At 56.1% G+C, this 22,590-nt stretch overlaps 2 protein-coding genes across 3 annotated transcripts in view; both read left to right on the top strand.

Moving 5' to 3' along the window:
* The window catches only part of SLC8A2 (solute carrier family 8 member A2), a 40,280-nt gene extending 37,980 nt beyond the window's left edge, over positions 1 to 2,300 (top strand). The window contains exon 11 of one of the 2 annotated variants that reach the window (XR_001919534.1): positions 1,973 to 2,300. The gene's annotated coding sequence lies outside the window, so the exon portion shown is untranslated. Of the gene's footprint in view, positions 1 to 1,962 lie in introns of both variants that reach the window. The other variant, XR_001919533.1, reaches the window with a different exon arrangement.
* On the top strand, positions 10,890 to 21,890 carry MEIS3 (Meis homeobox 3; the record flags this gene model as incomplete). Its single annotated transcript, XM_018063194.1, has 13 exons — positions 10,890 to 11,052; positions 12,724 to 12,898; positions 13,107 to 13,266; positions 13,371 to 13,421; positions 14,627 to 14,677; positions 14,856 to 15,005; positions 17,818 to 17,929; positions 18,116 to 18,264; positions 19,197 to 19,273; positions 19,503 to 19,561; positions 19,659 to 19,742; positions 20,312 to 20,381; positions 21,446 to 21,890. Coding segments are annotated over 12 exons (1,281 nt in total), but the record flags the coding sequence as incomplete, so codon positions are not given.

The following is a 22,590-nucleotide window of genomic DNA, read 5'->3' as shown; positions in this document are numbered from 1 at the left end:
AGATGGCGCACCTCCGTGACGTCATCGTGCCGCCGGAAGGAGGGAGAGGGGAGGAGAGGTCCCGGATCGACCATCCTCTGCAAGGCTTTGACCCAGGAGTTCCACGTATCGCTTCCTTCGACATCTTAGTGTCCAGGTCTGAACCATCTGGCTTCACTGAGCTGGAAGAGGAGCTAGGGAAAATATCGTTTTAGTTCTGAGTCATCGTGCTGAAAGTCATAGAGGATTTTTAAAGAAAGATGAGAGATTGGATGTTGAGGAGCAATGGACAGTCTCTTCTGCAGAAAGCTTTGCAGAAACTCATAGAGTTGATGCTCTGAAAAGCAATCAGATTCTAGGTATGAAATCACCACTGAAATTAATGCCAAAGAGCCCCAGATTCTTTGTATCGCCCGCTCTTTAAACCTTCTCATTTTGTATTGGGGTATGGCCGATTAACAATGTTGTGATAGTTTCAGGTGAACAGCGAAGGAACTCAGCCATACATATACGTGTATCCGTTCTCCCCCAAACTCCCCTCCCATCCAGGCTGCCACACAACACTGAGCTGAGTTCCACATGCTGTACAGTAGGTCCTTGTTGGTTATGCATTGTAAACACAGCCATGTGTACATGCCCATCCCAAACTCTCTAACTACCCTTTCCCCGATCCTTCCCCCGCTCTGGCACCCATCAGCTTGTTGTCTAAGTCTGTGCATCACCTGTTCTGAGATTAAGGTCTTCATCTGGATCCAGTCCTGATCCTCTAACGTTCCCAGACTCTGAAATGCACATTTCCTCTGCTTCATCTGTCTTAACAGTTCCCTGAGTCCTTAGTCTATTTCATCCAAATAAATCTTCAGCCTAAAACCTCCCCTTAATCCCTCAATTTCCTCACCCACCTTTCTGTGACACTCCAAGCATCTCATCCTGGGTACGTGTTGTTACCTAACAACCACCCCAAACTTAGCGACTTAAAAATGACAAGTTGTTATCTCTTGTGGTCTTGTGGTTGGCCCCAGTTCACTTAGCCTCTCTGGGTGGACTTGGGTTCTCTCACAATTGTGATCAGCTGTCAGATGAGACTACAGGTATGAAGGCAAAACCCACTAACTCCTAAGATAACTTCCTCGCATGGCTGACAGTTGATGCTGACTGTCAGCTGAAAGCTGAGCTGGGGCTGTTGACCGGAGCCCGTGTCTTTCTTGACAATTTCTGTTTCCCTTTCTTTTGTATCTTGTCTGTGCACTGCTGTCTCCCTCCCCACCACCCTGTCTGTCTCTTTCCAGAGGTCTCTGTCTCTCTTTGATGCTGTCTCCTCCATTTCCTTAATTTCCCCTCTGTGTGTCTCTGCTTTGCTTTCTCGATTGTGTCTTCATGCCTTCCCTCTTTCTCTCTCTCTTTCCAAGTGTCAGTTTCCCCCCGCCCCCCACCTCCCCCGTGTCTGTGTCTCTCTGTGTGTAACAGTTATCTATGACTGAGCAGCAAACCATCCTGAAACTTGGTGGCTTAAAACAATGATCCTCACAATTCTGTGTGTTGCTGCTGCTGGTGGCTGAGGTCACCGTGTGGCTGCGTTCATCTTGGAGCTTGGCTGGGGTTCGAACGTGCAAGGTGCCTTCATCTGTGGCTGGCAGTGGGTACTGTCCGTGGGCTGGGCCACTTCAGCTCTCCCTGGAGCCCCCTTGGCTAAGTGAACTCTTTAGGGCATGGTGTCTGGATTCCAAGAGAGCTGCTTTGAAAGCTGTAAGCCCATGTCTGCCATATCCCCTGGGTCAAAGCAAGTCACAGGATTCAAGGGGCGGGGTAATAGACACCGCCTCTCAGTGGGTGGAGAGGGTGCCTGGAAGAAGGGGAGGAGTTGTTGGAGACCATCTGTGGTAGGCTGAATGATAGACGCCACCCCCCCCCAACCCTGCAAGAAGACATCCACGTCCTGATTTCTGGAGACTGTGAAATGTGTTCACTCGTATGACAAAACAGGATTTTTCAGGTGTGATTACGTTAAGGATCTTGAGATGGGAAGATGATCCGGGATCAGCCTGGATCAGCGTGGATCCTCAGAAGGGGGAGACAGACAGGAGACAGTGCCACGCACAGAGGAGGAGGCCGTGTGGAGATGGGGCAGAGATTTGAAGATGCTGGCCTTGAAGATTGGAGCAGCGTGGCCACAAGCCAGGGAATGCTGCAGCCCCCAGAAGCTGGAAGAGGCAAGGAACTGATTGTCCCCTGGAACCTCCAGAGGGGTTGTAGCCCTGCTTGATTTTGGCCCATGGGGACTGATTTTGGACTTTCAGCTTCTGGAACTGTGAGAGAATAAAGCTGTGCTGTTATAAGCCATTGATGTTGGGCTGATTTGTTACAGCAGCAACTACGCCGTGTCTGGAGTTAATTCACCACTGCCACTTGTCTGTGAGTTTCTATAGATCTCTATATCTTGAACTCTTTTTAAAAAAATTATGATGAAATACACTTCACATGCTTATAATTGAGGCTTCCCTGGTGGCTCAGGTGGTAAAGAATCTGCCAGCAATGCAGGAGACCTGGGTTGGGAAGATCCCCTGGAGGAGGAAATGGCAACCCACTCCAGTATTCTTGCCTGGAGAATCCCACAGACAGAGGAGCCTGGTGGGCTCTCATCCATGGGTTTACAAACAGCTGGAACACGACTCAGTGACTAAATGACAAGAACACTTCACATAAAATGTACTGTTCTAGCCGTTTTCAAGGGCACGTTGTGGAGCCGCCATCACTGTCTAGTTCCAGGTCTTTCTCATCACACCCCACCCTCGAGCAAACCCCCATACCCAGCCACTCCCGATTCGCCCCTCCACCCCTGCCCCAGGCAGCCACTAATCTTCCTCCTGTCTCTGTGGATTTGCCTATTCTGGATATTTCATGTAAATGGCATCCTGCGATATGTGGGGTTTTGTTTCAGTGTTTGCATTTTCTTCGTGGATGCATCTTTGCCTGTGCTGGGTCTTCGTCGCTGCAAGCGGTGGCTACGCTCTAGCTGGGGTGCACGGTCTTCTCACGGCGGTGACTTCTCCTGTCGCAGGACACAGGCTTCAGTAGTTGTGGCACCTGGGCTTATTTGCTCCACGGGTCGTGGGATCTTCCCACACCGGGGATCGAACCTGCGTCCCCTGCATTAGCAGGCGGACTCTCAGCCACTGAACCACCAGGGAAGTCCAATACGTGGTCTTTTGCGACTGACTTCTTTCACTCAGCATGAGTAACGTTTTCAAGGTCCATCCACGTGGTAGCATGAGAAACTGAACCAATAGGATGCATGGATAAACAGGTAATAAAAGATTTATTTTAAATAATTGGCTAATGTGATTGTAAAGGCTGAAAAGTCCAAAATCAGTGGAACTCGGGGAAGCACCGAGGTTGCAGCTCAAATCTGAAGACAGTCTGGAAGCAGAATTCCCCTTTGCTTGGGGAACCTCAGTCTGTTTTTCTTTAAGGCATTCAACGGATTGGGTGAGGCCCACCCACATTATGGAGGGTAATCTCCTTAACTCTGGGCACGATAGCTTAGTCGAATGAACGTATACAATTAACCATCACAGCCGAGGGTGGGGATTCCCTTCTCCTTTTACCCCCTTTCTGCTCATCCACCATGTCCCTGGCTGGCCACTGTCCCAGGCTTGTTTGTAAGGTGATCCCAGGAAATACTGGAGGAGAGACAGGGAAGGAAGGCATTAAAGGGTGTGTTGATGAACGGGTCACCCACTTCCTATGGGCAGTGAGGTCCACTGGGGATTCTAGAACCCTCTTTGGGAGCCCAACCTGGAGTAAAGAAGTTGGGGTCTTTATTAACTCCCGGCTGATGAAAGGGAGGGCTGCTTCATTCAGTGGGGAGTCACAGGTGCCAGCGCTGGGGGCTGCTGTTGGGTCAGAGGGGTGTGAATGGGCCTTCCCTCTTCCCCCAGGAAAATGCATGTTAGTTGCTCAGATGTGTCTGACTCTCTGATCCTATGGACTGTCACCGGCCAGGTTCCTCCATCCATGGGAGTCTCCAGGCAGGAAAACTGGAGTGGGTTGCCATTCCCTTCTCCAGGGGATCTTCCCAACCCAGGGATCGAACCCGTGTCTCCCACGCTGCAGGCAGATATTTTACCATCTGAGCCACCATGGAAGTTCCTTAGGCACCAAGGAATGAGGGGGGCACAATTGTGCCCAGGTCTCCTCCCTCCCCTGGCCCCACACCCCAGCTCCCTTCTCAGCACTCAGCTTCTGCAATCCCAGCAACAGGGATGGGCTTGCTCCCAGCATCTCCTCTGTGTCCTCCCATCCCCCTGAGGACTGAAGTCAGACTCTCAGGAGGACTTCCAGACAACTCAAGACTAGGGGGCCGGAGTGGGGGGGGGGCGGGGAGAAGGCCTCCAGGGGCTCCCAGGGCCCCTGCCGACTAGCTCCTCCCCGCTTGCCCTCTCCCTGCAATTTTCTCTCCCTAAGGGGGAGGGAAGGAAATGTCAAGGATGATGGATGGAAAGGGGGCAGCTGGGGTCAGGAGAGGAGGGACCGCAGGGTGGAGGGGAAGGGGAACACACAAGAGGCAGGGGGGAGGGAGCAGGGAAGGGAGAGGGCCCAGAACAAAACATCATCGGGCGTGGGGAGGGTAACAGAGAAAGACGAGGAGACAGAGAACGAGGACGAGGAGAGGGAAGCCAGAGCCCTAACACGCAGCGCTGAGGACGATGGGAGAGGCTGAGAGAGTCCGGCAGAGACGGCCCAGGTTGAATGTAATCCTCCGGCCTCTTACCCAGCACACAAAGCCAAAGAGAGGCCACCACTTGGAGATGCGCAGGAGAAAACCAGAGATTGAGAGACGGAGAGACCGGACCTGAGCAGGGCAAGGCGGGGAAAGGGAGAAACGGAGAGATACAGACAGAGGGAGTTAGAGAGAAACGGAGGCAGAGAGTTACAGAGAGACCCAGGGGCAGAGACAGACAGAGACAAACAGTCCCCAGGGACCCAGGGTTGGGGCATAGAGGTGGAGACAGGGAGAGAGAAAGAGATGGAGAGACAGAGGTCCCCAGAGACAGAGACGGGGCTGGGGGTGGGGGAGGGGAGACAGAAAAAGAGATGGAAAGTGAAAGAGAGAATGTGTGAGAGAAATGGAGATAGAGACACGCACACAGAGAAAAAGATGCAGAGACAGATGGACAGACGGACAGACAGACACACAGCCAAGCACACAGTGAAAGAGGAAGGGAAGAGGAGGGGGACAAGGATAAAGGAGTGAAGCGGGAGACTCAGAAAGGAGACAGGAGGCAGATTCAGAGAAAAAGGCCAGAGAGATGGGAAGGGGGCTGGGGCGGGGGGAGTCGCGGCCTGTGCCCCTCCCCCGCCCGGGTCAGGCCCGGTCCGCCCCGTGGCCTCTGCCGAGCCATGGCTAATGGTATGATTGCTTGGCGGGGCGGCAGGCAGCGGGTGACAAATGAGCCGCCGGAGTCACCAGCTCTGGTGATGGATGGCCTGGCGGCGGGCAGGAGGGGCGGGCGTGGGCTGGGGCGGGGGGCGCCCATCAAGATAAATGTTTCCTTCTCCTGGAGCCGGGCCAGGCACAGGGGGAGGAACTGGCGAGGAGTCTACGAGAGGCCTGGGCAGCGAGGTGCAGGAAGGCAGAAACTCAGAGAAAGGGGTGGGGGCGCAGAGAGGTGCAGAGACAAAGGCCAGAGACACGGGTCCCCAGAGACGACGGAGTGGGGGCAGCGGCGGGAGAGAAAGAGACAAGGAGAGATTGGGAGCAGGAGAGAGAGATGGAGACACGGAGAGATTGTCCAGAGAAAGAGAGACAGAGAGAGAAAGAAAAGTAGAGCGAGAGAGACGTGAGGCAGGTGGCTGGAAAGACAGACACCCAAGACAGACACAGCCACAGGGGGCCCCTGACTCAGGACCCTGTCTTCCCCTACCTCTGAGATACAGACCCTCAGAGAGAGACCAGGAGTGGGGGAGGGGGCAAAGGGGGACACAGCTGATGACAAAAGGGGGAAACTGAGGTAGGGAGCGGGCAGGCTCAAGAGAGAAGATGCGGGAGTGCTGAGCGGCTCCTGGCAGGGTTCCTCCCCACCACCCACTGACAGCTTGGATGCCACGCTGGAGGAACCGAGGAACCGGGGTTGGGGAGACCTGGGAGGTCCCCCAGATCAACAGGGGGGGTCTAAGGCCTGGGATGAGGTTAGGGGTTGAGATCCCTCCTAAGGCTGGTGTTCACGTGGGAGTCTGTGCCTCTGCTGAGATGCACTCACACGCACACACATACAGATGAAGAAACACATCCAGACACACACATCCAGAGAGTGTGTTAGTCGCTTAGTCGTATCCGACTCTTTGAGGCCCCATGGACTGTAGCCCACCAGCCTCCTCTGTCCATGGGGATTCATCAGGCAAGAATACTAGAGTGGGTTGCCATGCCCTCCTCCAAGGGTTCTTCCCCACCCAGGGATTGAACCCAGGTCTCCCTTATTGCAGGCAGATTCTTTTACCATTTGGGCCACGAGGGAAGCCCAAACGCACATCCAGAGAGAAAGGCATGAGAGCAGGTAAGAGGCTTCCAGATACCTGCACACCGGGGCCCACACAGCACCTCACGGATGCGGACAGCCAGCAGACACTGGCACCCTCCCCTGCCTGGGACTAAGGGTCCAAGGGTCCAGCCAAGAACCATTGAAGGGAGACAGCTCTGCAGAGAGTTGGGCTGGTGTGTGTGTGTGTGTGTGTGTGTGTGTGTGTGTGTGTGTGTGTGTCCGGGTGAGACAGACTGGGGCAGAGGGAGTGAGAGAGCCAGCCTCCCTTCTCGTCCCCTCTCCAGCCTCTGGCCTTTCCCATCAGTTTCTCTCCCAGACAGTCCTATTTTCCCCTGCTCTTCTCTTTAATTAAAAAGATTTATGCTCCAGAGTCCGAGCCCCTCCTCCTTGTTTGGGGGCTGAGCTCAGAGTGACGAGAGGAATAACTCTGGTCTCTGTCTCTCTGTGTGTCCCTCCCTTCCTCTCTCTCCTCGGTCTCTCCCCCTCCTCTCTCCTGTCTCCGCATTGCTCTGGGACTTGGGCTGACCCCCTTTCCTTCTTTCTCTCTTTCCGCTGCTCTGTTTTCACCTCTCCTCGAGCCACTGAGCCCCCCAAATGGGCCTCACCCAGACCCCCACCCAGTTAAGACACAACTGCTTCCTTCCTTCCATCCACTCCCCCCACCCCCGACCCCCATCACAATCAGATGGGCCATCCTTCTTGTCCTCAGGACCAGCTTGGGCCTGGGGACCTCAGCACGCCCCTCCAGATCCAAAGCAAAGCTGGGGGCCTAGATCCCAGACTCCCCCACCCTAAGCCTCGACTGAGGGCTGTAGGGGGAGGGGAGAGGGGGGCGCACCCAGAAGAGCTTTGCATCTTTAATTAAAAAGTGATTTAAATTAATTTTCTGCTCCAAAACCCCTATCTGGGGGGCGGGGTGCGTGTGGCAGTGATTAAAGGCTCTTCTCTACCCCTCTGCCTTCCTTAAAGGGCCAGTGTCACCGAGGAACAAGGCCTGGGAGAGTTTCAGGGGGAGCATCCATTGGGATGAGGACCCCAGACTCAGTCAAGGTGGCTGGAGTCTGGATGTCCCGGCACCTTCCAGTTTAACCATGTAGCCATCACTCACTCCCTCGGGCCCCTGTCTCAGTCAGCTGACAGGGAAATTGAGGCTTAGAAAAGAAAGAGCTGATCTGAGGTAGGTGTGGACCCCAGATCCTTGGAGATGGCCAGGGAAGAAGGCTGATGGTGTGCCGAGGCGGGGGGGGGGGGTGTCAGAGGACAAGAGTCAGGGACACAGAGAAAGACAGGGACAGTCCTCCTGGATGAGATAGAGGCAAGGGGGTGGGTCGTGTGGATGTGAAGCTGAGCCCTGGGTGGATGAGAGGGGCCTTCCTGGGAGGCTGGGGGGCCGGGCCATCACCCTCGCCCTTCCGCTCTGGGAAGTGCTGCTGCTGTCCTGACCTCAGTCCTTCTTGCTGTAACTCCAGCGGTCTCACCCTCTTCCCCGGGGCCTGGGTGGTTTTCTTTAATTTCCACAAGACAGGATGAGGAGGGAGCAGCAGGGTGTGGCAGAGATGGAGCTGTTTATGAGGGTCATAAAAATATCCTTAGAGAGCCCAGCAGGGGTGGGGGTATGGTCTCCAGCCAGCCCTCTCAGCCCCCTTCTCTCTCTCAGACTCCGTCTGCCCACCTCTGCCCCTCCTTTCCCTGGGTCTTCATCTCCTCCAACTTCTGTCCCCTTCTGTCTGGATCTCTGCCTCATTTCTTTTTTAGAGTTCTTCCTCTGGGGTGATGGTTTCTAGCTGTTGGGGTCAAACATCCTTTTTGGCCATAGGATGAAAACTATGGGCCATCTCCCTGTAAAATCACGTAGGCACCAGGTCCATACTTTGCCAGGAAGACTTGAGGGAGTTCACAGGCCTCCTGATGCCCACTTACACATCCCCTTGAGAATCTGAGGTCACCAGAAGATAAAGACCCTCCTGAAGGGCTTCCCTAGTGGTCCAGGGGTTAAGAATCCGCCTTGCAATGCAGGGGATGCTGGTTCGATCCCTGGTCCGGGAAGATCCCACATGGCAAGGAGCAGCTAAGTCCATGCACCACAGCTCGTGGGCCTGTGCTCTAGAGCCCGTACTCCGCAACCAGAGAGGTCACTGCAGCCAGAAGCCCATGGCCCGCAACTGGAGACTCAGCCCTGCTCGCCGCAACTAGAGAAAGCCTGCATGCAGCAGTGAAGATGCAGCACAGCCAGAAATAAAGTGAAAAAAAATCAAGGAAAAACACATGTAAGGACTTCCCCGGTGGCCTAGTGGCAAAGAATCTGCCTCCCAGCGCAGTTCAGTCCCTGGTCCAGGAAGACTCCACGTGTTGCGGAGCACCTAAGCCACTGAGCCGGCGTGCTGTAAGTACTGGACCCGCATTCCACAAGAGCAGCCTGCACACTGCAGTGAAGACCCAGCACAAGCAAAAATAAATAAAATTTTAAAATCAACAAACAAAATACATGCCGTCTTTTTTTTTTTTTTCCAAAGACCCTACTGTAGAAAAAGCCAGTGAGAGAATGAATCCCAAGTCTTGCTCTCCCTCCCCATGCCCCCTCCTGCCCTTGCTGGCCTGGAAAACATTCCTGCCCCAGGCCCTTTGCACCTGCCATCCCTCTGCCTGGCATGATAGGCAGACACCTGCAGAGCTCCCTCCATCCCCTTCTCCAGGTTTCCCCTCAGATGACACCTCCCCTGAGGGCTTGCCTGTCCAGCTTTTGTCATCTCCCTGTCTTTATTCTGCTTCATCTCAGAGCACTTATCACCTCCAAGTGTGATTTTATACTTATGCATTTATTTACCTGACTCTCCTCTCTCCCCCACACCATCCCCAGGAGCATGTGAGGGCCAGGAGGCCAGGAAAGGTTGTTCTTCGCTCCCTGTGACATCTCCAGAACATCACCCAGCACACGGTAGGTGCTCAATAAATTTCTGTTGCAGATACCTTCTTTATTTCACTAGAACACCAGTTTCAAAGGCTGCCTGGGCCCCAGGCTCCTCCGAGAATCCTTTGATCTCCAGCAGATGTGTAACCAGCCACATCTTAACCTTCAGTTTCAGAGATTCCATCACAAACTCCTGAGAACCGCTGAGGGGGATACAGGCTAAGAAACTTGCAAAAGGCAGAGGTCAAAAGTGGGCAGAGGGACAGAGTGAGGTTTCTAGGCATACACACTTAAACACCCCAAACTCACCATATTCATACACAGAAACAACACACCCGTAACAGGCATGAACCAACCATCAGGCACAAAGACACACACACACCACACAGATGGCTTCAGGGAAGCACATAAGTGTCCCTCTCCCAGAGGTGGGAAGTTGCGGGGTGGGGAGGGGTGGTCTGGAGCAAGAAGAGAAAGTAGAAAAAGGGGTTTGGTGACTTCCAGCCTCTGGTTCTCCTCTGATCTGTCTCACAGTCAGAGACAGACAGACAGACAGACAGGGAGAAAGAGAGAGCAAGGAAAAGGTGAGGCGGGAAGGGGGCTGTGGGGAGTCTGGGGGGTCTGGAGAGAGGCATAGATGTTTGGCGAGGGGGCAGAGATGAGAGAGAGAAAAGGAGAGACACAGCGAGAGACAGAGACACAAAGAGAGAGACAGGAAGACAGACTTGAAGATCTAGAGGAAAAGAGTGAAGCAGGGAGATGGAGAGAGAGAGACGGGGAAGGGTGGAAAAGGGGGAGAGAGAGACAGACAGACAGACAAGGACCCGGGGCGGCCGGGAGGGGGAGAAGGCGGAGAAGACCCGAGCGCGGTGGCGGGAGAGGGGGCGCCGCGGAGAGAGGGAGGCCGGAGGGGTGGGGACCCGGGCGCACCAGACGCGCGGAGGCTCCGGTACAAAAAGCCGCCCCGAAAGCGGCCGCGGCCCCGGGGAGCGCGGAGGGGGAGGGGGGCAGGCCCCGGACGCCCCCGCCCCGCCCCGCCCGGCCCGCGGCCGAGCCGCCGGCGGACAGCGGGTTAAGCATCTCCGCTGTGGAACTTCCGGATGTGACCACAGAGAGAGGCAGAGACCGGGAGAGGGGGAGAGAGCGAGACGGAGCCGCCAGCATCCCTCCGGCCCGCCAACGCCGGGACCCCGCACCGCGCTGGGAGCCGCCGCGCGCCCCCCGCCGCCCCCGCCGCCCGGGCCCGGGCCCCCCGCGCGCCTCTGTCCCCCGCCTCGCGGTCCCCGGGTCTCGGGCTGGTTCCCTCCTCCCAGGACCCGGGGGAGGGGCTGGGGGCCCCGGGGAGGGGGCCTCGGGCCGCCCTCCCTCGCCGGCTCGCCCCTTCCCTCGCCGTGACCCCCGCGGGGGCAGGAGGCTGGGGGTCCATGCTCGGAGCCTCCGCACTGCCGGGCGCCTGCCGCTGACAGCGGTGGGGGTGGGGGGGCCGGGCACCCAGCCTCCTGCCCCACCCCCTGGCGTCGGCACCGCGGGCCATCTGGGGCCGCTGCCCCCGGCTGCGCCCTCCCCGCCGGCCAGGCCCTGGAGGGACCCGGGAGCTGCCGCCGGCATCAGCCCATGGCCCGGAGGGTAGGTGTGAAGGCGGGCGATCTTGCGCCCCGGTCGGTCGTCGCACCCCCACCCCCCTTCGCATCCTTCCATCGCCTCCCTGGGGAGCTGTGGCCCCCTTCAGCCCCGCGCGCTCGCTCCCTTTCTCCCGTCCCCTCTCCCTGCCCCTCAGTCTCCCCTTCTCTGCCCCGGCCTCCCCCTCCATCCCAGGCCCTTTATCCCACCCCCTTTCTCTTCCTGCCCTCCCCCATCCTTCTCCCACGTCTACTTTTGTTCCAAGTCCTCTCGGAGGGTTAGGGGTGGGGACAGGGCTGAGGAGGTGGGTCTGGCCAGGCAGAGCCAAGGGATTCTCTCTCTCCTGGTCCTGGGGGATGAGAGGTCAGCGAAGAGGTGAGCATGCATCTTTGGAAGTGGAGGTGGGGGGTGGAGGGGACAGGAACACCACAGGATTCCAGGCCGTCCTAAGATGTGCCGCGATGAGCGGTGGGGGGCGGTTGGATTCAACTTCAGGACTCAGGAGAAGTTAGGAGAAGAGGGCAGAGACACACACTCAGAGCCCTCCGCGATGGCAGGAACGCTGAAACCACCCCCCCCTCCGTTCACTCTCTCTGCCTCTTCGAACCTCAGTTTCTCCCTCAAAGGAAAGGGTGGGACCCGGGTGCCTTCAGATTTCCCTGGCTTCCCCGGTGCGTTTGCCTCTGTGATGATAGGAGAGAGAAATCTCAAGCTTGGCTTCTCTTTGGGGCGGTCGGCACAAGTGGGTTTGTGTGGTTGTGCTGGGTTATACTTGGTTTCAACAGGTGTGAACTGAATATGTGCCAGGCAGGGTGCTGAATGTCTGATGCCTTCCTCCCTCCCTTCCTTCATTCCTGAGCCTGGCTTTTGGCTCTGTGTGTGTGTGTGTGTGTGTGTGTGTGTGTGTGTGTGTGTGTGGGTTCACTTGGGGAGTGGAGTGTGACAAGTTGTTAAGACGCACTCAGATGTGCATACTGGTCTGTGAAATGAAATTGAAGTCAGGGAGATGGTATGCGTACATTTGTGTACAAACAGTGCACTGCTTTGAGAGGCAGTGTCCACGAGTAAAAATCAATCTCTCGCTCCTGCTCCCCTCTCTCCCCTCCTCTGCCTCTCGGTCTCCATCCCCCTCTGCCTGTTCCTCCTGCATCTTCTCTCTGTGTCCCTCTCCCTCTCTGCTCCTCCCTCTGTTTCCGCATCTCTCCTTATCTCTTGTCTCCTTCTCTCTTTGCCTGATTTTTTTACCCTCTCCCAACATTTCTGTCTCTGTCTCTCTCCCTCCCTCTAAGCTTTCTCTCTCTCTCTCATTTCCCTCCCAGTCTCTCTCTTCTCTCCCCTTCTCTCTGAATATCTCTCCCCTCCTCACCCTGGGAGAAGCTGACAGTTACCAGCTAGCCAATCCCTGATGCCCCGACCCTCAGATCTGAGACCTGGGTCAGTCTCTCTCCCTTGGACCCTCCTGCCCATACATCGGGAATCTCTGATGGGACATTTTTCACAGTCCTTGGGTCCGAGTGAAAGCTTGAGGATGGAGCCTTCAGTCCCACCCAGACAGCTCTATGCAGACAGGAGGGCAGGTGGCTGGGCAGGGCGGGGGCATCTCCTGGGTGAGAGGGTAGGGAGGTTTCTTGTTGTGTCGACACCTCCCTGGGGCTACCCCTCTCACCTCCCCCCCAGTAGATGAGCTGCCCCACTACCCCGGCATCGTGGACAGCACCGCAGCCCTGGCTGGCTTCTCGGAGGCAGTGTCCTCGGCACCGAGAGCCCCCGGGCCCTATGGCCCCCACCGGCCTCCCCAGCCCCCAGGCTTGGACAGTGACGGCCTGAGAAGGGAGAAAGATGAGATCTATGGGTGAGTGGGACAAGGCTGAGGGCTCTCGGGATGCGCCCCCCGCCACCCCGTTTCTTTGTCTCTCTGGATATGTTTCTCTCCTTCTGCGTCTGTCTCTCCACCTCTTTCCTCTGGGTCTCCTGTCCACCTCCCGGTTGCACCATACCTCCCAGCCCCACCCCACCCCCGCCCACCCCTCATGAACCCTCTCTCCTCCTGCTTCCCCCAGCCACCCACTCTTCCCGCTGCTAGCCCTGGTCTTTGAGAAATGTGAATTGGCCACGTGTTCTCCCCGTGATGGGGCTGGGACTGGGCTGGGCACACCCCCGGGCGGTGACGTCTGCTCCTCTGATTCCTTCAACGAAGACATTGCAGCCTTTGCCAAGCAGGTGGGCACGCACCATCCGCGGTGTCCCAGGAGAGCCAGTGAAGTGGCGGGGGGGCGTGGGCAGGAGATGGGATGTGCCCTCCCCTGCCTCTCTCTTTCCCCCAGGTCCGCTCCGAGAGGCCCCTCTTCTCCTCCAACCCAGAGCTGGACAATCTGGTGAGACCTGGGCCCTCCCCAACACCCCCTCCTCCAAGAGGGTCTCCTGTTCCACCCTCCGTAGCCCTGGGGTTGACTGTGGGAGCAGAGAGGAGACCACCTGACCCACATCCTCAAATAGTGATAATTTTTGCCATGTGCAGTGCAGTGTAGCTTAGCGTTTGTGAACAGGGATTCGATGGCCTCAGTTCAAATCTCAACTACACTTACTAGTTCTAAGATCCAGGGCAAGCAGGTCTACCTCCTTGGGCCCTTTTTCCTCATCTGTAAAGTGTAGCTAGTAATAATTTCTATCATGTAAGGCTATTGTGAGTATGTGCGTGCTAAGTCGCTTCAGTCGTGTCCAACTCTTTGCGATCCTATGGACTGGAGTCTGCCAGGCTCCTCTCTGTCCATGGGATTCTCCAGGCAAGAATACTGGAGTGGGTAGGATTTCCTCCTCCAGGGGATCTTCCTGACCCAGAGATCGAACCCACCTCTCTTTTCATCTCCTGCATTGGCAGGAGGGTTCTTTACCACTAGCGCCACCTGGGAAGCCCCATTCTGGGTATATGCTGAGTCAATGCCTGGCATAGATTGGGGACTCATTAAGTTAGCTAGTTCTATCAGTCAGCAGAACAGAGTCCACACCTAAATAAATGAAACCACTTGGCTGCAAAGGAGAGAGGAGAGGAGAGAGAAGGGAGGGAAAGAGAAGAGAGGAGAGGAGAAGCAGAGAGGGATAAATACCCCAGCTTGTACCTTCCTTTCCTGGTCCAGCTCCCACCGGGGCTTTCTATTGGCTGAACCCTTTGGCAAAGGACTCTGGGAAATGTAGTTTTCAGGTGAAGGGTGGGACCTAGATCAGAGGCCACGCAGGCAAAGGATGGGGTGTTTCTATTAGAGCTGACCTTAGCTCACGCCTCTTGTGATGAGTCCTCTTCTGCCTCTGGCACCTCTTGCTTCATTTCTTTATTTCTGATCTCAACCGCACACTGCCTTTTCCTTACTCCTGGGCCTCCGTCTCTGTTGTCAATTTCTCTCTGCCTCTGTCGACTGGTTTTTGCTCTTTGTACTCTCTCTCTGTCATCCAATGCACTTTTTCTGTCTCTCTGTCTCTGTTCCTCCTCCTCCTCCTCGCCTTTTTTTCACCTCCGCCTCTTCCTCCTTCTCTCTGTCTCCCTCCCTTCTTCCCTCCCTCTCCCCCCTCCTCTGTCTGTTTTCAGATGATACAGGCCATTCAAGTGCTCCGCTTCCACCTGCTGGAGCTGGAGAAGGTAAGAGCTTCTCACTTCCCCGCACAGCCTCCCCTGCCCCCCGTCCCTCCCCTCCTTGCCCCCTCCGCCCCTCCTTCAGGCTCTCTCCCTACCAGAGTTGGAGCAGGTGGCCACCCCCACCCCCGCACCCCAGCCCTGGCCCCCGGGTGGCCCCCCCAGTACCCCGGTGCCCCCTCAGGTCCACGACCTGTGCGACAACTTCTGTCACCGCTACATCACCTGCCTCAAGGGGAAGATGCCCATCGACCTGGTCATCGAGGATCGGGACAGCAGCTGCAGAGAGGACCTCGACGACTACCCGGCCTCCTGCCCCAGCCTCCCAGACCAGGTGGGCTCGGCATGGGGCCGCAGGCACTGCCCTGCCACCAAAGGCAGGCCCAGAGAGCCGGGGGTGGGTCATGCGCACCGTGACACAGCCTCAGGCAGGCACAGCCAGGCACAGCCCGACCGACGGTGCCACAGCTGTGCAGACTGCGGTACAGCTGGACGGGAGCACGCACGTACACCCCAACAGCTGCAGGTACCCCCTGTGAACTGGGCGACACCCACACAGGTTCACACACAGCCACATCTCACAGCCAGTTGATAACACGCATGCACTTTTAAGCACACACAGCCCAGCGGCGTAACAGGGCCGTAGACCTCACAGCCTGCCCGAGACGCTGCCGTCCTAGAGTGTGTGTGTGTGCGTGCGCGCGGTGCACAGACCCCAGGCACAAAATAGCCACGCACACAGCCCCAGCTCCTGCCATGCAAACTCAGCTGCAGTCACACTTAGACCCAGAGCAACCACGGTGCCTGCCCACAGGCACACACATGTCACCCCAGCCCCCTAACAGTCGGACTTCCGCTGGCGTGGGCACACACCTTGCCAGTCCGTGACCACGTGGCTCCAGATCCATTCAGTCTCGGATGCCATCAGACAGCAGTTTCATAGACTTGAGCACCCAGGTAATAGTCACACAACAGCCATACAGATCCCAAGGAGGCCCACGCCCACAAGGCAGTCACGCTATCAACACACTCCACAATTCTACAACACGACACCCGCCCCCAGATACAGGCGCATAGCTGCACCACAACTGCGTAGACTTGAGCATGCGCAGACTGAAGTCACAGGTGAGCCTCTGCCCACGCGTGCGCGTTCTAAGTCGCTTCAGTCGTGTCCGACTCTTTGCGACCCTGTGGACTGTAGCCCACCAGGCTCCTCTGTCCATGGGATTCTCCAGGCAAGAATACTGGAGTGTGTAGCCTTTCCCTTCTCCAGGGGCTCTTCTCGACCCAGGGATCAAGCCCACGTCTCTTGTATGTCTCCTGCATTGCCGCTGGAGTCTTTACCAGCTGAGCCACGAGGGAAGCTCAACAACCCATAATACGCACCCTCTCAGTGGCACACCCTGTGCGCGTGCTGACCCGTTGCAGCTCCCTCGGAGGCACAGTCACATTCCATATCTTCACTCAGCCACCAGCACACTCCCGTGGCCATGACACCTCCCTCCACACACACAGAATCATGGAGTCGCCGGGCAGCTCATGCAGGAATCAGGGTAACCACACACACTCCCGGCCCTTCTAACTAAAGCCACCAGCTTAGAAAACTAAACGTAGCCTTGCCCTCATCAGATACAGCCACTTGGCCAGTTCCAAGAGTGACGCAACCATGCTCAAACACCGCTGTGTGTCTCAGCTCTGCCCAGGTGACGACCACGTCACAGACGCCTCCTCTCCAGGGTCGCCCTTGCCGTGATGGGCAGGGACGTAAGCACGTTTACACTTACAATGCCTCATGGCAGACTCGGGACAGCATCGGGCGCACTGATGTGCTGGTGGTAAAGAACCCGCCTGCCCATGCAGGAGATATAAGAGACACGGGTTCGATTCCTGGGTCGGGCATGGCAACCCACACCAGCGTTCTTGCCTGGAGAATCCCACGGACAGACGAGCCTGGTGGACTGCAGTCCATAGAGTCACAAAGAGTCAGACACGACTGAAGCGCCTTTACACGCATGCACCCACAGCATCCGAATGGATCCAGAGCCAGAAGGGGAGGGTGACAGTTGGAACGATGCTCAAAAGCCTCCTGACCTGATGATCCTACCGTCTGCACACAACCCATCCCTAAGGCCCACACACTAAATTCCGCACAGATGTTCTGAGCGCAGAGGAAACTTCTCTAAGCCACCAAGTGTTTCAGGCTGAGCCCTGGCAGATGATACATCCACTCTGGGTTATTTGCAGGGCTGGGGGACTGATTACAACGCAGTGAGCAGGGTCTAGGACATTCAGCAGGGGAAGGGCTCACCCTGGGGCTCAACAACTGCCTGTGGCTGTTTCCACCCCCATTTTCGCCCAAGCTGCCTCCCAACAGTTGAACGATAGTCTTGATGCTTTTGATGTATCTATCCAGGTCGGTAGGCCGCCTGGGACACAAAGCTGGGACAGAGGTGAATTCAATGCATCGTCAAATTCCTCAAAACCTGTAGGAGTTTGGATAAAGAAAATATGGCTCTGGACTCTCTGATTTGTAATTTGGAGCCCCCCAAATCTCTGAAAACTGAAAGTTGGTGGGGTTTTTTTTCCCCGTTTAAGTTTAGTGCAAACTCATTTGGCAGCAAAATCTGACCTGAACTAATGAGAGGCTATTTATAGCCTTTATTTATTCCACTTAGTTAAGTATTCATCCATTTTGCTGCAGAAATGTTAATGAGTTTGATGACGAGGTTATGCCCCATTCCCTGCTGTGGGTGTTAGGAAATACACGGCATGGGCATGGGCACTGGTTTTACTGCTGAAAGATGTGGAAAGTTTAGAATTTTGCAACAGTGCTGGTTTCCAAGGATTTCAGATAAGGTTCGGGAGATCTGTACAAGCTCATCTTTACTGAACAGTTGCTATGTGCCTTTATGTAAATTAACTCATTGAATACCACTCTGGGAGGGGGTAGGTTGGACGGTTATTGTTTTCCATTTTTCCAGTTGAGGCACAGAGAGGTGCAGTGACTTGCCCAAGGTCACACAGCCAGCAAAGAGACAGAGACAGGCTTCACACTCAAGAGTCCTAGCTCCAGAGCCTGTGGTCTTAGTCACTGTTGTATATTGCATCCCGAGCTTTGACACTGACTTCCAACTCCTACTTTCCAGAATACTACATGGATTAGAGACCATGAAGACAGCGGGTCTGTACATTTGGGGACCCCAGGTCCATCCAGCGGGGGCCTGGCCTCTCAGAGTGGGGACAACTCCAGTGACCAAGGTAAGAAACTTGAGAAGCAGAGGGGAAAGGCAGGGGTCAGGCTGCGGATTGCAGTTAGGCAGCAGGTAGGACTTCCAGAGGGGCAAGGGTCACTGGGGTGTGGTGTGGTGCCTCAGAGGAGGGTTCTGGGTCCCTCTGGCCCCCCACTTCCCTGTCCACAAGCACAGCATCCCTCTCCCCACTCAGGAGACGGACTGGACACCAGTGTGGCCTCTCCCAGCTCTGGGGGAGAGGATGAGGAGCTGGACCAGGAGCGGCGGCGGAACAAGAAGAGAGGGATCTTCCCCAAGGTGGCCACCAACATCATGAGAGCCTGGTTGTTCCAGCACCTCTCGGTGAGAGTGCTGGGGCCCTGGGCAGGGGATGGGCAAAGAGAGAGACAGGGCAGGATGACTGCCTAGAGACTATGACCTGGAGATGGGAGGCTGAGGCAGGGGGAAATTGAGAGAAACTCTCAAGCAGATGGGAACTGACAAGAGCAAACATCCGTGGATGCCACCTGTGTGCCGGGTGCCACCAAGGACTCCTGACTCGTTCAGTCCTCCCCTCCAACCCACCCACCCATTCACCCACCTGTCAATCATCCACCATCCAGCCAAACATATCCTTCTGAGGGCAGGGATGTTATTAGCTCCATTTTGCAGATGAGGAGATCGAGGTCTCACGCCCGAAGTGGGTTCAAATGCCGGCAGTTCGGCCTTAATCACTGCACCCCTCTGCCTCTCAGACAGGGATGGTAAAATACAGACAGGAAGATAGACAAGGGGAGGCTGAAATGAAGATGGGGAAATTTAGGGAGCACTGAATCAGAGCAAGAGAGACACAAGGGGAGATTGAGTCACAGAGGGGGAGAGCCAGCCAGCCAGCCAGACACAAGGAAGGATAGAGACTGGGACAGGGAGAGACATACACAAGGACCTAATGGACTCAGCAAGGGCCGGTGCTGGGCTTTGCCTCCCTTCCCCGGGGTGGTGGAGTCCCACCCAACCCCAGCTCCACCTCCCTAATGAGAGTTGGCCAATTAGCCTCTAATTGCTGGAAGAGGTTGTGGGGTGGGGTGGGGGGAGGTGATGCAAGGGTAATTGCCCAAAGCTTGGCTCTGCCTCCCTCCGATGGGCTCCGGGGAGCATAGAAGCTTAGACATGAAGGCTCTCCCAGCCCTGCCCCCACCTGGGCTAGCCAATCCCCCTGGGGAACCTGGGCAGGCCAGGCCTTGGGGATCAAAGGGCAGCCAGGCAAGCCAGGTAACTCTCGCTGGTGGCTACAGCACCCGTACCCCTCAGAGGAGCAGAAGAAACAGCTGGCGCAGGACACGGGGCTCACCATCCTGCAAGTCAACAACTGGTGAGTGACACAGGAGGCTTGGGCGGTCCGTGGACCTGCCCGGGGTGGGAGGCCGGGCGCTGTCCGCGGTGCTGAAGGAGGCCCCGCAGCCCCTCAGAGCCTCTCTTCTTCCGGCGGCCCCTGTTATCTGTCCTCTCTAGCCCACTCGCTCTCTTCCTCTCAGTGTTCATTTCGGCCTCTCTTCTACTCACTCTTTGCACCCTCCTCCGTTTCCATGACCCCCTCCCAGGTTCATTAACGCCCGGCGTCGCATCGTGCAACCGATGATCGATCAATCCAACCGTACAGGTACAGAGAGAAGGTGGGGACAGGGGGCCTCGTGTTTCTAGGGGAGTGCCGAAGCCTGGACCAGGCATCCTGGGGCTCAGCCTGCATCCCTCAACAGGGCAGGGTGCGGCCTTCAGCCCAGAGGGCCCGCCCATGGCGGGCTACACCGAAACTCAGTCACACGTGACCAGCAGGCCTCCAGGTAAGGCCCCGCCCCCTTAACTAAGCCGCACCCCAGGGCACCAGGCCCCGCCTCTGAACAAGATGATGCCTCTCCCTCGGGGATTACGGTGTTGAAATGCTTCATTTGCATAAGAGGGGAGTTGGAGATGCAAACACAGGTTTCCTGCTCCGTGTTTTCCTCCCAGAGTTTGCTTCTTCCAGACTTCACCCATCCAGCGGAAAGTTCCATATTCGCTTAAAGGGCCAGCACCCTCTTGAACAGGCTTTCCTGGTGGCTCAGCAGTAAAGAATCCACCTGCCAAAGCAGGAGACACGGGTTCGATCTCTGTGTCGGGAAGATCCCCTGGAGAAGGAAATGGCAACCCACTCCAGTATTCTTGCCTGGGAAATCCCACAGACAGAGAAGCTTGGCAGGCTACAGTTCACAGGGTCGCAAGAGTCAGATACAACTTAGCAACTAAACCACCACCAACCTCTCAAATGATGACTCAGCTTGTCCTGATAGAGGATTCTCTTCAGGAAAGAAGCGGGAGGGGCATATGGAGGTGTCTGGTGAACACCCACTAATATCCTACTTTTGTCTTCCAGGATCAATGGGGATGAGTTTGAACTTAGAAGGAGAGTGGCATTATCTGTAGAGGCTGAAGTCAGGAGAAATGTGAGTGTCCTAGGTCTAGGGACATTGGGTTGGGGGTTATGCTACTCCCAACCCTTTGTAAGACCTTCAGACTCCCATAGTGAGCCCACCCACAGCAGGGTGCCCAGCCCTGTGCTGGGGACACAGCAGTGACTATGCCACCTCAGCTCTGCCCATGTGCAACTCACAGTCCAGACAGGCCTGCCCCTAGACGGTAATGACCTACAGTAAGCAGGGCTGGAAGGAGGGAACCCAGGAACTGGAAGAGCCCAGAGTGGGCACTGGACCCAGGCTGGGAAGTTCAGGGAGGGCTTCCTGGAGGAGGGGACTTTGGAGCTGAGACCAGGAGAATAAGAGGAGTGAAACAGGAAAGGAAGGAACAGTATATGCAAAGGCTATGAGACAGTCCCTTGGGCCACACCCCTCTTCCCCCAACAACCCCACATAACAAAGGGCTGGGCCGGCCTGAGGTTGGTAAGTCAAATGGGTAAGTAATAAACTCAAGGCCTGTAGAAAGGCTGGGAGATGAGAGTGGAGACCCGCGAGGGCTGACATATGGAGGACTCTGGAAGCTTGAGCCTGGGAAGAGAGATGGACAGGTTTGTTCAGGGCGGGTCCATGGGCATCACAGCTCTGCCCTGACCAACCATGGACAGGCGGGCCCTGGTCCCAGGGGACCTCTGGGACAGCAGTGGTGGAGGGAGCATCTCCTCCTGCTGCCCCAGGAAGCTGCCTTTTCTCCTCTATCTCCACTCTTTTCTCTCTCTCCCCAACCCTTGCCTTTTCCTTTGTCTTTCTGTTTCTCTCACTCTTTCTCTTTCCACATCTGCAGCTCTGATTATCTCTGTGTCTCTTCTCTGTCCTGCTCTGTCCATCCCTCTCGCCTGTCTCTATCGCTTTATCTTGACTGCCTCCCTGTCTTTTTATTTTTCCTCTCTGTCTCTCTCCCTCTCCCATATCTGCCCCGATTCTCTGCCTCTGTCTCTCTGTATCCCTCTCCCTCTGGGGTTGATGGCACAGAAGGCCTGATCGAGGTCCAGACCCCTCGCTGCCTCCTGACTTGGCTTCTCCTCTCCTCCTCACAGACCCCACCCTCTGGACTGTGACCGCTTCAGGCTCTTACCTGCTTCCGGTTACCACCTGGCCCACTTCCTACGCACCCCCCCCCCCAACTCAATGCCTACCTCCCTGGGACCCTGCTGTGACATGAGGGGCCTGAGCGCCCACTCGAGGGTCTCTCACGGACAAAGACAAGGCCTCCCAGCCCTGCACCCCACTGTGCCATCACCTCTGCTCAAAACCCAAGCTGAGATCTCAGGCCTGGGTCTTCAGAAGATGCCGGCTGGGGACACCCAGGACAGAGAAGGGATTGGGGGTGGGCTGGGGCCATCAGGGAAGGAAGGTCACCTGGATCTGACATTTGGGGAGGTTCCCTTCATCCTCCCAGCCCGCCACCCTCTTTCCCCTCTCCCCCTACCTCCCTCTTCTGTTGTCTTCTCTTTTTTTTAATGATAAAGTCTTAAAAAGCCACCAATCTGAGTTCGTGGGTCTCTTCCAGGATTCAAATTCTCATAGTGTGAAGCTCATGAGTTGCTAATTATAACAATAATTGATAGTCTGTCCCCTGCTCTCTCCCCAGGCCCTCCACGTGTATCAGTCAGCTCTCACCATGTAACCGACCACACCAAAGCTTCATGATTCAAAAGGCCAATTAACTTTTAGCTCATTTTTCTATGGGTTAGTGTCCTAGGCTCCGCGGGGCAGTTCTGGTGGCTTCAACAGGGCTCTCTTGTGTATATGTGCCCAGTCACGGGTCAGCAAGGAGGCTCTGCTGGTAGGCAGTGGGGACAACAGGAGTGACTGGGCTGCACGGTGACAGACCAGCAGGCTGTTTGGTTTGTTCAGTTAGAATACAGGCTTGGTTGGACCCTAAGAGAGAGCAGAGGGGCCCGTGGCCTCTTGAGGCCCTGGCTCAGATCTGGTCCATCTCCACTATCTTCTCTTGACCCCCAGAAATATGAAGAGCCAGCCCAGATTCAAAGGAAGAAAAATACAGTCCACCCTTTACGGGGGGTATGTGGGGAGCTGCAAGCTCAAATCGAAAGAGATGTGGATAGAGGGAGGGAAGAAGGACTATTGTATCCACCTCCTACATGGTGGCTCACAGATGGCTTTCTCCACCTGCCCCTTGGGAGACGAACAGCCTGGGAGGTGAGGAGCCTTGCCCATT

Source organism: Capra hircus, chromosome 18, assembly GCF_001704415.2.
Source record: "Capra hircus breed San Clemente chromosome 18, ASM170441v1, whole genome shotgun sequence".
Classification (NCBI taxonomy): Eukaryota; Metazoa; Chordata; class Mammalia; order Artiodactyla; family Bovidae; genus Capra; species Capra hircus.
The sequence above is the reverse complement of the archived record's forward strand: the minus strand, read 5'-3'. Positions and strand labels throughout refer to the sequence as shown.